At 40.7% G+C, this 13,230-nt stretch overlaps 2 protein-coding genes across 4 annotated transcripts in view; both read right to left on the bottom strand.

The window, feature by feature from the left end:
• ccdc88c (coiled-coil domain containing 88C) overlaps nt 1-5,524 on the bottom strand; it is a 45,721-nt gene extending 40,197 nt beyond the window's left edge. For both annotated transcript variants that reach the window (XM_068717738.1, XM_068717739.1), the window contains exons 1-3: nt 4,949-5,524; nt 3,197-3,309; nt 512-620 (exon numbers count right to left, since the gene is read on the bottom strand). In XM_068717738.1, coding sequence (XP_068573839.1) covers nt 512-620; nt 3,197-3,309; nt 4,949-5,008 — 282 coding nt within the window. In that variant the 5' untranslated portion in view covers nt 5,009-5,524. The remainder of the gene's footprint in view (nt 1-511; nt 621-3,196; nt 3,310-4,948) is intronic.
• A 3,341-nt stretch (nt 5,525-8,865) lies between these two features.
• pals1a (protein associated with LIN7 1, MAGUK p55 family member a) overlaps nt 8,866-13,230 on the bottom strand; it is a 25,367-nt gene continuing 21,002 nt past the window's right edge. For both annotated transcript variants that reach the window (XM_068717748.1, XM_068717749.1), the window contains exons 14-17: nt 13,190-13,230; nt 11,994-12,106; nt 11,715-11,825; nt 8,866-11,565 (exon numbers count right to left, since the gene is read on the bottom strand). The exon at nt 13,190-13,230 is cut by the window's right edge and continues 49 nt beyond it. In XM_068717748.1, coding sequence (XP_068573849.1) covers nt 11,389-11,565; nt 11,715-11,825; nt 11,994-12,106; nt 13,190-13,230 — 442 coding nt within the window. In that variant the 3' untranslated portion in view covers nt 8,866-11,388. The remainder of the gene's footprint in view (nt 11,566-11,714; nt 11,826-11,993; nt 12,107-13,189) is intronic.

Below are 13,230 nucleotides of genomic sequence, written 5' to 3'. Positions count from 1 at the left end.
ACGACACATACCAACACCTCTCTTTATCGCCCTAAAAACCCACAGGGAGAGGAACGCACACTTTGATCTCGTAGCAAGGTAACGAAAACAAGCAGACCCAACAACACAGAGGAGGATATATTGTCTGCGCCAGTTTAAGTGTGGTTTTCAGACAGAGAATAAAAAGGACTTCACATGAAAAATTTCACAACAAGCTTTGGACCATTATGGACTAAAGGACTATTAAAAATGTGGAAAGGACACACATTCAGACATGACCACTTCTAAAGATAGGGAGTCACCACTTGTTTTTTGTCTCTCTTGTTTACCATGCTGATACATTTAAACGTATTATATTTTGGTGCTCATGAAGTTTTACAGTAATTCTATTTAGTTAGCATGGGGGGAGGGTTGTATTATAAAATAATAATACAATCTAGACTGCTGCTTGACTGGTGCAGTTTCACCCATGCATGTTGCCATAGTGTGCGTGTGTGTGTGTGTGTGTGTGTGTGTGTGTGTGTGTGCATACCTGGTAGTACGTCCTAATATGTCTGGTGAGAACGGTCAGGTTGTATAGGCGAAGAGACACGTCGTTGTTCACGTTCTTGTTCAGCCTCTGATTGGTTGGGCTGGGGTCACTATGGACACACACACACACACACACACACACACACACACACACACACACACACCACAGATTAGATTGACGTTACTCGTTGCTTCTTAAGACAAAGATCTTGTTAATTATACACACAAACGCACACACATTCCAAGTGCAGACCAGGTAACTATTGTGTTGAGGAGAGATTGATGCTCACATCAACACATCAGCCCGTGCCAGACTGATTTGCATGTGAACAAGGGGGGGGGGGGGGGGGGGGGGGGCTAACGCTGTCTGGCTGACTTACAAAAACATGACATCAGTTTGATGCCTGATGAAGACTATTCTAAATGTACACACTTTCATTTTGCTTGGCCTAGCACGCACGCACGCACGCACGCACACACACACACACACACACACACACACACACACACACACACACACACACACACACACACACACACACACACACACACACACACACACACACACACACACACACTGTGTGACAGAGAAAAGCAACAATTCCTCCCCCAGAAACCACAGAGCGAGTGACATTTTTAGTTGAAAACAATTTTGACTTCTAATCGATTAATGAACTGGAAACTTCAACAATCACAACTGATATCTCCTATAGCTTTATCTTTCATCACCTAGCCTACACTTCAACTGACACTTCCAGCTCAATTCATCACTTACACTGCTTTAACTCCTTTCAGCACTTTAACTTCACTCTGCACTTATTTCCTTTGACACTTGAACCCTTTCAGATCTCAGATCTTGATAAGACAAACTATAAAACATGTACTGCTTTCAGTGCTTCCACTTCAGAAGAAACTTCAACTGTTCAACTAATTTCTTGAATCACCTCCACTTCCATTGACACTACCAACTCAATTTATCACTTCTACAATTTTAGCTCTACTAAAACTTCACTAGGCGCTTGAAGTAAATTGACACTATTGAGTTCACTACACTACATTACAGTCATTTAGCAGACGCTTTGATCCAAAGCAACTTACAATTCAGTATCTATCTACACACCATAGACGCAGCTAAGTGTCTTGCTCAAGGACACATTGACATGAGACTAGGAGGAGACTAGGCAGGAGCCGGGGATCGAACCGCAGACCCTCTGATTGAAAGGCAGCCCTGCTCTCCACTTAGCCACGGTCAAACTACAGTTACACATTAACTTCTTTTCAGTGTGTCCATTTTAAACGCCATGTCCACTCCCTTTAGTGACTATATTTTGACTACCACTTCAACTTCAGCCTATTTCAGTGTTTCCTACTTTTTCTAATGTTTCAACCACTAGCAATCAGCAATGAGCAATGCTACATTTTCTTCAGGAAATGCACCCTGTTTTAGTTTTATTCCCAGTCCACAAGTCCAACACAGTTCATTAAAGATGCCCACATTAAATTGCAATATCATTGCAAAGTTCTGCTCCAGCTCAGAAGGTCAGAGAGGACAATAGGTTTACAGACCGACTGCTTCTCTGACTGACTGATTTACAGACGCTCTCTGAGTGGCTTTCCATTAATATTCCTCATGGCTCGGCCACCCCGGCCTCCTCCTCTGTAACCCACTTTCCCCTAAACCCCTACCAAGTCCTAATCCCCCCCCTTCAGATAACCCAGCCTACATTCAGTGTGTGCAACAACAATAGGGCGATTATCATTGTTTCTGAAGACAATAACTAACATATGAACATGTGGTCCAATTGGGGCCAGAGGGCCGTCCGGGTGGGAGAAGTGGGTATGTTTTGTTTTTAATCACTGTGGACAGTATTAGTGTCCCTGTGGTCCAAATGCTGTCTGTCCAATCCAGAAAGAATTAAAAGGGATAAGCTTATAGATATTTTATTGTCAACAAATCCCATGAAAAGACTAAAGCCAACAATGAACGTGTCCTACTAACAAGTGTTGTGTGTGTATCCAAAGCCTGATACATCTTATTCCTCAGTGCCATAGAGCTCCTCTGAAAACACATCAATGAGCCACACAGCTCCATGATCACCACAAGTTTTGCCGACATAAAAAAAAAACTGTGGTACTTACAAAGCCAGATACAATAAGGAGTATCATACTTTGAAAAGCCTCATCACACCACATTCTGCTGTCAGAGATGGACATCCTGTCAGCAAGGGTTGCATCACCTTCATAGCTGGGACCGATTCTCTCTAACTTAGCTAAATATGCATAAACTGAATATGCTGAGAGATGTTGCCCCACACTCTTACCTGTCTGCAACAGGTGTAATTCCTAAATCACAGCACAAACAGGCAGCAGCTCAGCTCTAAAGGGACAGGTAATGATCTCTCATACTCTAATGTTTGTCTTGATGTAGATTTCAGCAGCACATCTGGCTGTGACGTTTACAACTCGAAACCAGCGCGTCAGGATGTGGTCGCAGAGACACACACACACACACACACACACACACACACACACACACACACACACACACACACACACACACACACACACACACAGGAAACAGTGGATTAACTCACTTTCCGTTCATAAACCCACTCCAGACACGCCAAAAGAACCGTCGACTCATACAAATTAAATGTTAAAACTCTCACTCTGTGGCGATACTTACATGTGTGTCATGATCTTGTGCAGGAAGACGCCGTCCACCAGCTCCATGAACATGTTGACGCGCTCCTCTGAGCCCGCGTCATCGCACGAACCCAGAGGACCCAGCGTCCTCACCTGGGGACAGAAAGAGAAGTCAGCTACACGCCACCTGGACACGTCAGCTGATCTTTTTCTCCCCTTCAACTTAATATGCTGGCTGACGTCCTGCTGAATCACCTGGGCAATCCTTACTTGTTAGTGACACATTTGTTATTAAAAAGACGACAGCTGAACATTGGAATACATCTTTGCACAGAGAAAGGACTGTGGATATTGTCCTCCATTGCTTACACAGAAGTTTGTTTGGAGGGCATCTATTCGTGGCCAGCAGGAACAATAACAGTCACCAAAAACCTCTATTGTATTTATGGGTATATCCGCAATGTTTTAAGATAGACTTAAACTATGTGAACCTTTCTTTCAGAGCTATGCTGGAATTAAAATGCAATACATTACATATCTCATCTTTTTTAAACGCTTAATTATTGAGCTTTTCTTTGTAATGCTCTCTGTTGATGGCCCTGCTGGCGCTCACACAGTGACACAGCTGGAAGCTGCCCAGTACAACCACAGTCTGATCCACTGCTGGCTACCAAGTCTGATTGTCTATGTCCAACAAAACCTCCCTCCCAAAACTGGGAGAAACTGTTGGTTGAGCGGTCAGGTCAACAGGATGTGGTCACAAGGAAACAGGAAGTACCATAGAGTTAATAACCTATTGACTGCTCCTTGTGGGTGCTCCGTCACAGTCCGGACTGGAAGCCCATTGTGGGCCAGCAGAAGGATTACAACGGTCCCAGACTCTGATATCTAAAGTAAAGTCTACTAAGGAATGAATAGATTTTATCCAACTTATTTTGTTGCTTCCTGTTAATGTTGTATGTGAAACATATTTTCACAGAAAAGCACTGTAAAACAAAGATATAAATATGCCTGGAAATGAACATATGCACGCAAATAATGTTTAAAAAACAAAACATTTGAAAAGTTTGCCGTTGGGTAAAATAACGCTGCTTTACATTGGATTCAGTTGACATTAGTTTGTGCTTAAAACTGTGCTGGATTAGGGAAATCAGCTGCAGTGCTGTTGGCTCAGATGGACTAAGTTGTTTTCAACACATTCACCCCTTTGGACCAGGGACATGCAAGACAGCTACAATCACTCACACGCTGAGAATACTAATGCACATAAGGATTTGAATGGCAAAAGATAACGAAGAAGTAAAGAAACAGAGGTAACTGAAGGAATGTGGCCGGTAAAGCAGAAGAAACACATAATTCACTTTTTTCTGTTTGGCAGTATGAGATCTAAACTTGGAAAGTCCCAGAGACACAAACCAACATCTTTAAATATACAGTTTATCTGAGACTTTTATACTGAAAATCTTCCCCCTGTCACTGTAATGTATCTGTCTGAGCAGTGTCAATAAATGGGTTAATAGTGCACGAGAGAGCAAAGTACTACATAATGGTACATTAGAGGTCAAAGTACTTTGTTTTACTAGTTAGTCGGGTAGTTCTTCTAAAAAAAAAAAGTGTAGCCGAACTGAGAGAAACAGCAGAGGGAAAGTACAACAGAGACACGAGTCGGCAAGTCGCGTGCATCACCGCACAACTCTGTGTGTGTGTGTGTGTGTGTGTGTGTGTGTGTGTGTGTGTGTGTGTGTGTGTGTGTGTGTGTGTGTGTGTGTGCGCGCGTGCTGCTCTCACTCACCCACACCACCAGCGGCGACTCCATGAAATTGGCCAGCAACTCGGACAGAGTCACGTCCATGGTTGTTCCAACGGCTCCCGAGTCCGTTTATCTATCACCAAGTAATCATAAATCCACCGGCCGGTCAGTCGATGTCCGCAGCAGGCTCACGGACAGAACAAAGCCCCCGCGAGGCATCGATTCCCCCCCTGCACGAGCTCTCTCTCACACCACTATTGTCTCGCGCTGTCCCGTTTCCATAAACACTGGGTTTAAAATTAAAAGCGTTAAATATTAATTAAAACTGTTCGAAATACTTCCACAAACGTCCATATGCACCACGGTGGCCGTTCCGTTAGCTTAGAGGGTAAATATGCAGTTTATTTTCCGGTTGAAGGTGTAACACTTGATCCAAACTTCGCAGGACAGTTGTTCGCGTTTCCAAGGATACAAGACTCTGACCGTAAAGCGGGGAAACGGTCGTAAATACAAAAAGTAAAGTAAACTAATTTGGGAAAAGTCAAATGCGCGGTAGAGGCAAACAGAGAATGTTAAAAATAAATGTTTCCGTTGTTTGCTACATCTCCACCACGTCTCTCTACCTCTCTCCTCTCCTCTCCATCAACCTGACTGTGTGCGACCAGCAGGAGGGGAGGGTTGACTGACTGCAGGGCCGACCAATCCGCTACCGTAAAAAGTGTGGTCCCCGCCCGTTGTGTAAAATCAGCCAATTACAGTGCAGTAATTTGGCAGCGTTTTCTCTGAGCCTGACGTCACCGCCGTTTGCCACCAACCAAATACCTTAGACAGAACAAGATAATAAACGTCCTCAGAACGATAGAAGATTAACGTTTTTGTTATTTTTAAATGAGTGGATTTCTGTGATTTAGGTGATAGTAGTAAGTGAGTTTCATTAGTTGATGTTATAGTTAAAGGTCTTATGATGTTGACTTTACATTTTTTGCATTTTTTTTGTTGAACAGAGTTTCTTAAAGCAGATTACAAAAGATAACTATAACAAACCATGGCTGTATCAGGATATTAGTGTCGATTAGTGTCTTGATATTCTGGTATATTAACCATGGTTCCTACTATTGTTCGTTCTTACTTGTGTTAGCTAGTTTGCTGAATTGTAATTTTAGCTTTTCAAGCAACTATTTACTATTTGCCATACTCAGGCAGTAAATACAGATTGGGTTAATTTACCAGCTGTGTGCTTAGCTCCCTAGCATGTGTTAATTACACTTCACAGTGCTTAGCCATGCACAATAAACCTTTTTCCCAGCAGACATTTTGTTTGTCATGGCAGTAGAAGCACAGCTGTAACTTCTAACACTTGATATGGCTCATTCTATTTAAATGTTCCAGTAAGGTCTATTCTATGTTCATAGCAAGGTGGTTATTTTTCTTGAAAAAGTTTTCGCAAAGGTTAGCTTATCTGTAATTTACTTCGAGTTTTTCACTCAATTTTGCCTGAAAAAACAAATGTTTACAAATAGCTGTAGGATTATTTATTGTGTCTGATATCATAGTTGCTATGAATATATTTCATAATGTTTGACCATTTGAGAATTAAAAAATAAAGAGATAGATAAATGAACAAACTTTATTTTATGACTATTTTACTGATTTTGTACTTTATAAAGGACAATCTTTCCACCCTGTCGAATGGGATCCTTACTTATCTTGGGGTTAAGCCAAATAGTGGATTCAGATGTATGATATGGATTGATCTAAAATATAATAGAGCCTTTTCTCCATGATGAGAGATGGGATTGAAGATCAGATTGAAGATCAGATAGCGATTTACATGGCAGACATGAAGAGAAGGCTCTGTCCTATACCATAGCAACATTACAAGAAATATTAGATAAAGTATGGATTTCAAGGCCTTGTGATTTGCTTCATATGATGAATGTAAAGAAAAAAGAGAGAAAGAAAAAGAAGATAATAGAATTAAAAAAAAAAAAAAAAAAAAAAAAACACTTCCAGTAAACTTTAACTTGTTTGAATTTTCTAAGTGGAATTTTCCCTTAAAACTAACACAGATATGGGTTGGGGTAAACATCTTGCTCTGCATTGAGACTCTCTGACTGCTCCTCAAACAGGTTGAAAAGGAAAGCGAAGATCAGCGAAGATCAAACGGACTCAAAGGCCAAATGTAAAGTAGCAGCAACTGATGACAAAGGATTTCTATGTGTGTGTTATACTTTTTATATGAAGTCTTCAACTTTATGTGAAGGTTTCTGGTTACTTTGTAGAGTAACGCATTCAATAAACATGATCCTCTTGCCCAGTCCATGTTGACTGACCTTTACAAAGGAGTATAATGGGAGAGTGGAGAGAGATGTTTGGATGCTGATCTCAATGCAGTCTGACAGCATTACATGTGGGGGAGTACAGGGTGGATTCGACCTGGAGACAGTCAGTCCGGAGTGTGCTTTTGATTTTGGCATGATCAGACAGGAAAGAGGCCAGTTCACCGGCTTCATGTCCACAAGCAGAGCAAACACGTAGCCGACACTAACGGAGCTCAATACAAGCAAAGCAAAGTACTGTAGCTGCAGCGGTGGATCCGGGAGAGTCTACTGTGGCATGGAAGTGGACTTTGTTCCACTTCAGAGATCACACATGGTAAACAATAATAATCTGTGGAACAGCGCCCCCCTGTGGCTCATTTATTCTAAAACACATGACCTCCTACTAGAAAGCCGGTGGTCAGTAGGACATGTAGTGAAAGGATATGCTGTGAAAGCTAGAGGAGGGTTAGGGTGAAACCTCAAATCATTTAATGTAATAAAACAGGAACAGCTTTCATGAATCCTTCAACTTTTTAACTTATTTTACATTAACTTCAGAAGAATTGTAATGGTGGTATAAATAACAGCAATAGCTGTGACGGTAATACTTTGTACCATCCATTCCTGACTTGATTCTGGGTTAAGTTAATTATTGCGCTTTGGAACAGTACAAGTGACAAAATACTCAAAGGCTCACTTATCAGCTTTTTCAGGGCTTTCAACCCCATCTCATGGTCTTCCACAGCACACGGTAACATTTCTCGCTTCAACAGTTCTCCCAAAATACATTAAAATACTGTGTATGTTGATGCTTTTAAGAGGCAAAAACACTGAACATCAACAGCAGGCCGCTGTAAGATTCACTGGTATTATGCAGTATTGTCATTTTAGCAGAAAAAAAATGGAGGGGAGAGGCCTCATGTAACCATCGGCATTATTTCATCATTGTTCATCCTGCTTTCTGGAATCAAACTGAAAGGTAAGTAACATCTGGTTGAGAAGAGAATATTATATTCAGGCATCTGGTTATCCAATTCATAGCGCTGACACAGCATTGTGGAGATCCTTGGAGCGATGCAACACTACATTTGTGACTGAGGTTAAATTTCGAGATGCACCGATACTGACTCAAATCACTGGGTCCAGTATCGGATACCATTATTTTAAGAAATAACAATTAAGTGCATTTATAGCCACGTATTTATTTGTTACATGTTGTTTTACAAAGTGAGGAAAAGCAATGTTGAAGTCAAGCCTGATGTTGCCTCTAATGTCATGTTATACACATATAAAGTGAGGCACGCAGCTTTTTAATTCAACACTGGTATCAAATCAGTTCTAGGTATCGGCCGATAAAGCACAGCGATCAGTATTGGGGCTGAAAATGTCCTCAGATGAATTGTTGAACTTGAAAGGACAAAGAGGGGAACCTTCAACCTCCAACGATGGATGTTCTTCCTCGCATGGGGAGAATTTCAAGCCAAACTCCATTAAATAATGTTTGCATCTTGCTTTCATTTATTTGAGTTACTTTAAGATGTTAGTCTCTCTGTCTTGAGAACATTTTATTGACCAGATCTGTTTGGGAAAAATCTGTACATGAAGAAACCTCAAACAAACAAAAATCCACAAAGTCAGCTGTTTTTTTATCAATCATCTATTTATTTATTTATTCGTTGTGAATATTCATACAAAAAGCAGATTTACTAAGGAAGAAGTGATGTCTGATAAACAAGTGGTATCAATTAACGTTACATTCAATACAGTTAATTCTGCTTAGCTCCGCTCCGCCGCCCCCCCCCCCCTCCTCCTCCTCCTCCTCCTCCTCCTCAACCAATGGCAGTTGAGTCAAAAGGTAAAACCTGCAACCCTATTGGTGCATTCTGGACTTCATAAATCTATTTTTCAATATTACAAATATATAAATGCTCTAGCCAGTGACGAGTGGTATTTTGTCAGGTCTATTTCAGTTCATAATAATACTTTGCTGTCTTCACACACACACACACACACACACACACACACACACACACACACACACACACACACACACACACACACACACACACACACACACACACACACACACACACACACACACAATATATAATAACTTCAGCATCACGACTAAAAACTACAACTTTCACGTTTTCTGTACCCGTTCAGGTTCAGACGTCACTACTACTCAAATGTGATCAGACAGGAGCGAAAGAGTCAGAGAGGAACTATCAAGTGCTGCGTCCTTTATTGCAGTAGCTTGTACTTTAACAGGAGAGCCGGTCAGAAGCTGTCAGTGTGAAGAAGGCTGCAGCTTCAGGCCACAAGTGGACAGACTTCAAGGTAAATTCAGCGTCTAATGCTGTTTTGGTGTGTACGTACACACCTGTGTGTGTGTTCTTCACAATAATCAGCGTGGATTTAAATCAGCACTTTATGAATCTTAGTGTGTGTGTGACTTTTCACATTTACTTCTCACCAGGGGCCTCATCTGTACTCCGTCTGTGCTCGGGGGGCCAACTTATTAAATACAAAAACTAAAAAGCCTTAACACAAAATTTAATTTTTTTACACAGATTCTCGGCACTGCAAAAGGTTAAAATAATTGTGACTGTGATCATTTAAATATTTTGAATCATAGCGGTTGAAATGACGACAGAATAAAGGCAAAGGGTGCGTAACGAACAAGGCCTCACATTTCTGAGAAAGAGCTCTTAGAGTGAAGAAGAAGAAAAGAAGGAAAAAGTGATTTTTCCAGGTCCATATTTTGGTCTCACTAAGAACTGTGAAGATAAGAGATGAGTGTCGTATCACTCAAACCAGTTCTCTTTGTAGAAGGGTCCTCCCTTTGAGGAGGCCATGCAAACAAAGCTACATGGCATGTACGTCATTAGTGTCCACAGGTCAATACATTCTACTAACCGTACTCTCTGCAGTACTATGGAGTATTAGGGTCAATGTAAAGAAAAGACAAAGGTCATGATGTTATGAGAATAAAGTTGGAATTACAAGAAAAGTCAACAATACATTTATAATCTTATGGAAATAAAGTAATTGTTTTCTGAGGAAGAAAACTGTTATTTCAAGAATATAATGTTAATGATTAATTAAAAGGTGTAGAATGAAGTTGTAGTTTTCTTTTAATAGTTAAGGATGAAGTCATACTTGTATGATATAACTTGTACTAGTAAAGGTGATATTTTGATAATTGAGTATTTGGAGAAACATTTTCCATGTTATGAAACAAGAAAAAATCCTGATATTATAGGATAATGTTAAAATTTTACTGAATCTAATATTCTACAATTTAAACTTTTACAAGATGTTAATATTAATATTAAATATTAATTAAATATTAAAAGAGAACAGTTGATGGCAGTCTGTCAGCGTTTATGCGTTACATGAGGGAGTATTGATGTTATAGGTTTCTACAATAAGCACATTAATGTCATATCTGGAAGGATATTGAAATGAAGTGAAACCCAACCATAGAGTCCAGTGGGCTTTATGGTGACAGGCAGCCAGAATCAGCTGTGTCAGCAGAACAGTATGCTGTGTATCCAGTCTGCTGGGAACTATGAAGCTAATGTCTCTCATTGTAAAGAGACGCAGTCCTCCAAACCCATTTCAACTAACAACTGTACAGTAGCACTCTATAGAGTCTAGTTAGTTTACACACGTGTTAGTATATCCTGACAGGATATACTAACACGTGTATGTAAACTAACCTGCGCTGTTTTTTATCCCAACATACAGCCTTTTGTTCTAAAAAACTACATTTTCACTGTAATATTAGGATTTTCTTTTCTAGTGAAAATACAATTATATTTAGTAACATTATAACTGTTGTTAATAGTCTTGACTTTTTCTTGTAAAATTAGAAATTGATCTCATGATATTAGGACTATTTCTCCTGAAACTACATTATCTTATAATATGATGGGTTTTTTTCTTCATTTATCTCTTAATATTATGACATTGTATTGTAAAATAACAACTTTAGTTTGTAATCTTGTGATGTTTTCCCATAAAATTACAACTTCATCTCTCAAAAGTCTCCCTGCATTGGCCCTAATACTCCATCGTAACACAGTTACCGTGTGTTGGACCGCTACAAACGTGTACTCCGCTGTGACTCTCTATGACGAGTGTGTGTGTGTGTTCTCAGCGCAGCCAGGAGCAGGGCACCCACTGGGGCTCAGTGTCCAGTTTGTTGATGAGTCGTAGCAGCTCGTTGAAGGCTTTGTCCTGGTCCGCGTTGACGATGACGGCGTCAAACAGGTGACCGCAGCTCTGCTCCATCTCCCGCGCTTTCTCAATGATGTCCCGCAGCTCCTCGGGCTGTCCGCAACACACACACACACACACACACACACACACACACACACACACACACACACACACTAGTGAGGCAAACATAGAGATGTAAACACTGGTAATATTTGACCGAGTGTAAACAGGCGGAGTAGAAGGGACACGTGAATAAATACCTTGGGGTTCTTGTTGTCTTTAGCCAATAGGGCTCGGAGTCTTTCCTGGGAGGGCGGAGCTATGAAGATGATGTAAGGCTTCAAGTCAGAACTCCTGAGCACCTTAAGAGCCTACACACACACACACACACACACACACACACACACACACACACACACACACACACACACAATTCAACCACAAACCCTTTAACCTGTGTTCTGCATTGCTCGTTCAATGTGTGTGTGTGTGTGTGTGTGTGTGTGTGTGTGTGTGTGTGTGTGTGTGTGTTCACACACCTGTGTGTGCAGACAGAGCACACAGATCTTTCCAGTGTTGATGACCTGTCTCACTGAGTCTGTACTCGTCCCGTACAGGTTCTTCTCAAAGTCACCGGACTCTATCAGCTTCCCTGGGAACAGAACCCAGAGACCACATTAGTGCTGGTACTGTATCATTTCCTCGGACTAGGACGAGACGTCTCCATGTTACTCTGACAGAATTATACGACCTTTATAGCGCCGGTGTGCTCATAATCACTTGTTATGTTGTATCATTTCATTTGCCTAAATCAAGACTGAAAATGATACTGTTTCTTTCTTACTCACTTTAGTTAGAGGCTTATGATACTGTCACTACATGTCTTAGTGAGGCACGCCATTGGTTTTCTTCATGTTTGAAATAGTTTATTAAAGGAAAAGGTAAATCTATAGATAAATGGACATAAAGGCCTTTTAAATGAGACTTCCTGACTTCCCTTATGACTGTCAACAACAGTGACAGTGGAAACAAAATAATAATTTCCATGGATACGTTTTGGAACTAAACACACCATGGAAAGCCATGCTGCATTTGCTAACAGCAGTTCCTGTTTGCACTGTGACCATGGAAGGGTGGACAGTGGACACTTCTGTCAATACCATCGAGTGTCTGCGTACGTGGGCGTGTCCTCATCAGTAGATGGCGGAGTTAGCATACCCTGCTTTATGGTCTATTTGACTCTAAATGGACCATAATTTACTAAATGAACATCATGCTTTATTGAAGAAGACTTGAAACTAGAGATTGAGATAAACTCATGTTTACAATGTTTACTGAGGTAATAAATCAAGAGAGAAGTAGAGTCATTTTCTCATAGACTTTTATACAATCAGAGGAGTCGCCCCCTGATGGACATGCATCTTTAAGAGACCTCTGCATCTGGATTGGACGCACCTATATACTGTAACTTATCTATTAGTATGCCAAGGCTTTCTAGCTACTACCATTCACCTGTAAAGCACTTTTTCTAAGTCTCATAAATGACTTCTACATACTTTTAGCTTGATCCCTTGAGAATTGTATTTTGTCATTTGTTGAGTGAAATTGAGTAAACCCTTAAAAAACAGACCAATTTGGACACTGAGTGAAGAATGTCCCTCTAAAATTTAGAGTCTAAATAATACATTTACATACGTGTCTGTGTGTCAAAGTATCTAATAACATGAAACTTTACCTGCTGCCAGTTCTGCCTCAAAAGTCTGACGAGACACAAAG

Source organism: Cebidichthys violaceus, unplaced genomic scaffold (genome assembly GCF_023349555.1).
Source record: "Cebidichthys violaceus isolate CVI_PGR_0920_01 unplaced genomic scaffold, fCebVio1.0.p SCAF_22, whole genome shotgun sequence".
In the NCBI taxonomy this organism is placed as follows: domain Eukaryota; kingdom Metazoa; phylum Chordata; class Actinopteri; order Perciformes; family Stichaeidae; genus Cebidichthys; species Cebidichthys violaceus.
Note: the sequence above shows the minus strand (reverse complement) of the source record. Positions and strands in the feature narration are given on the sequence as shown.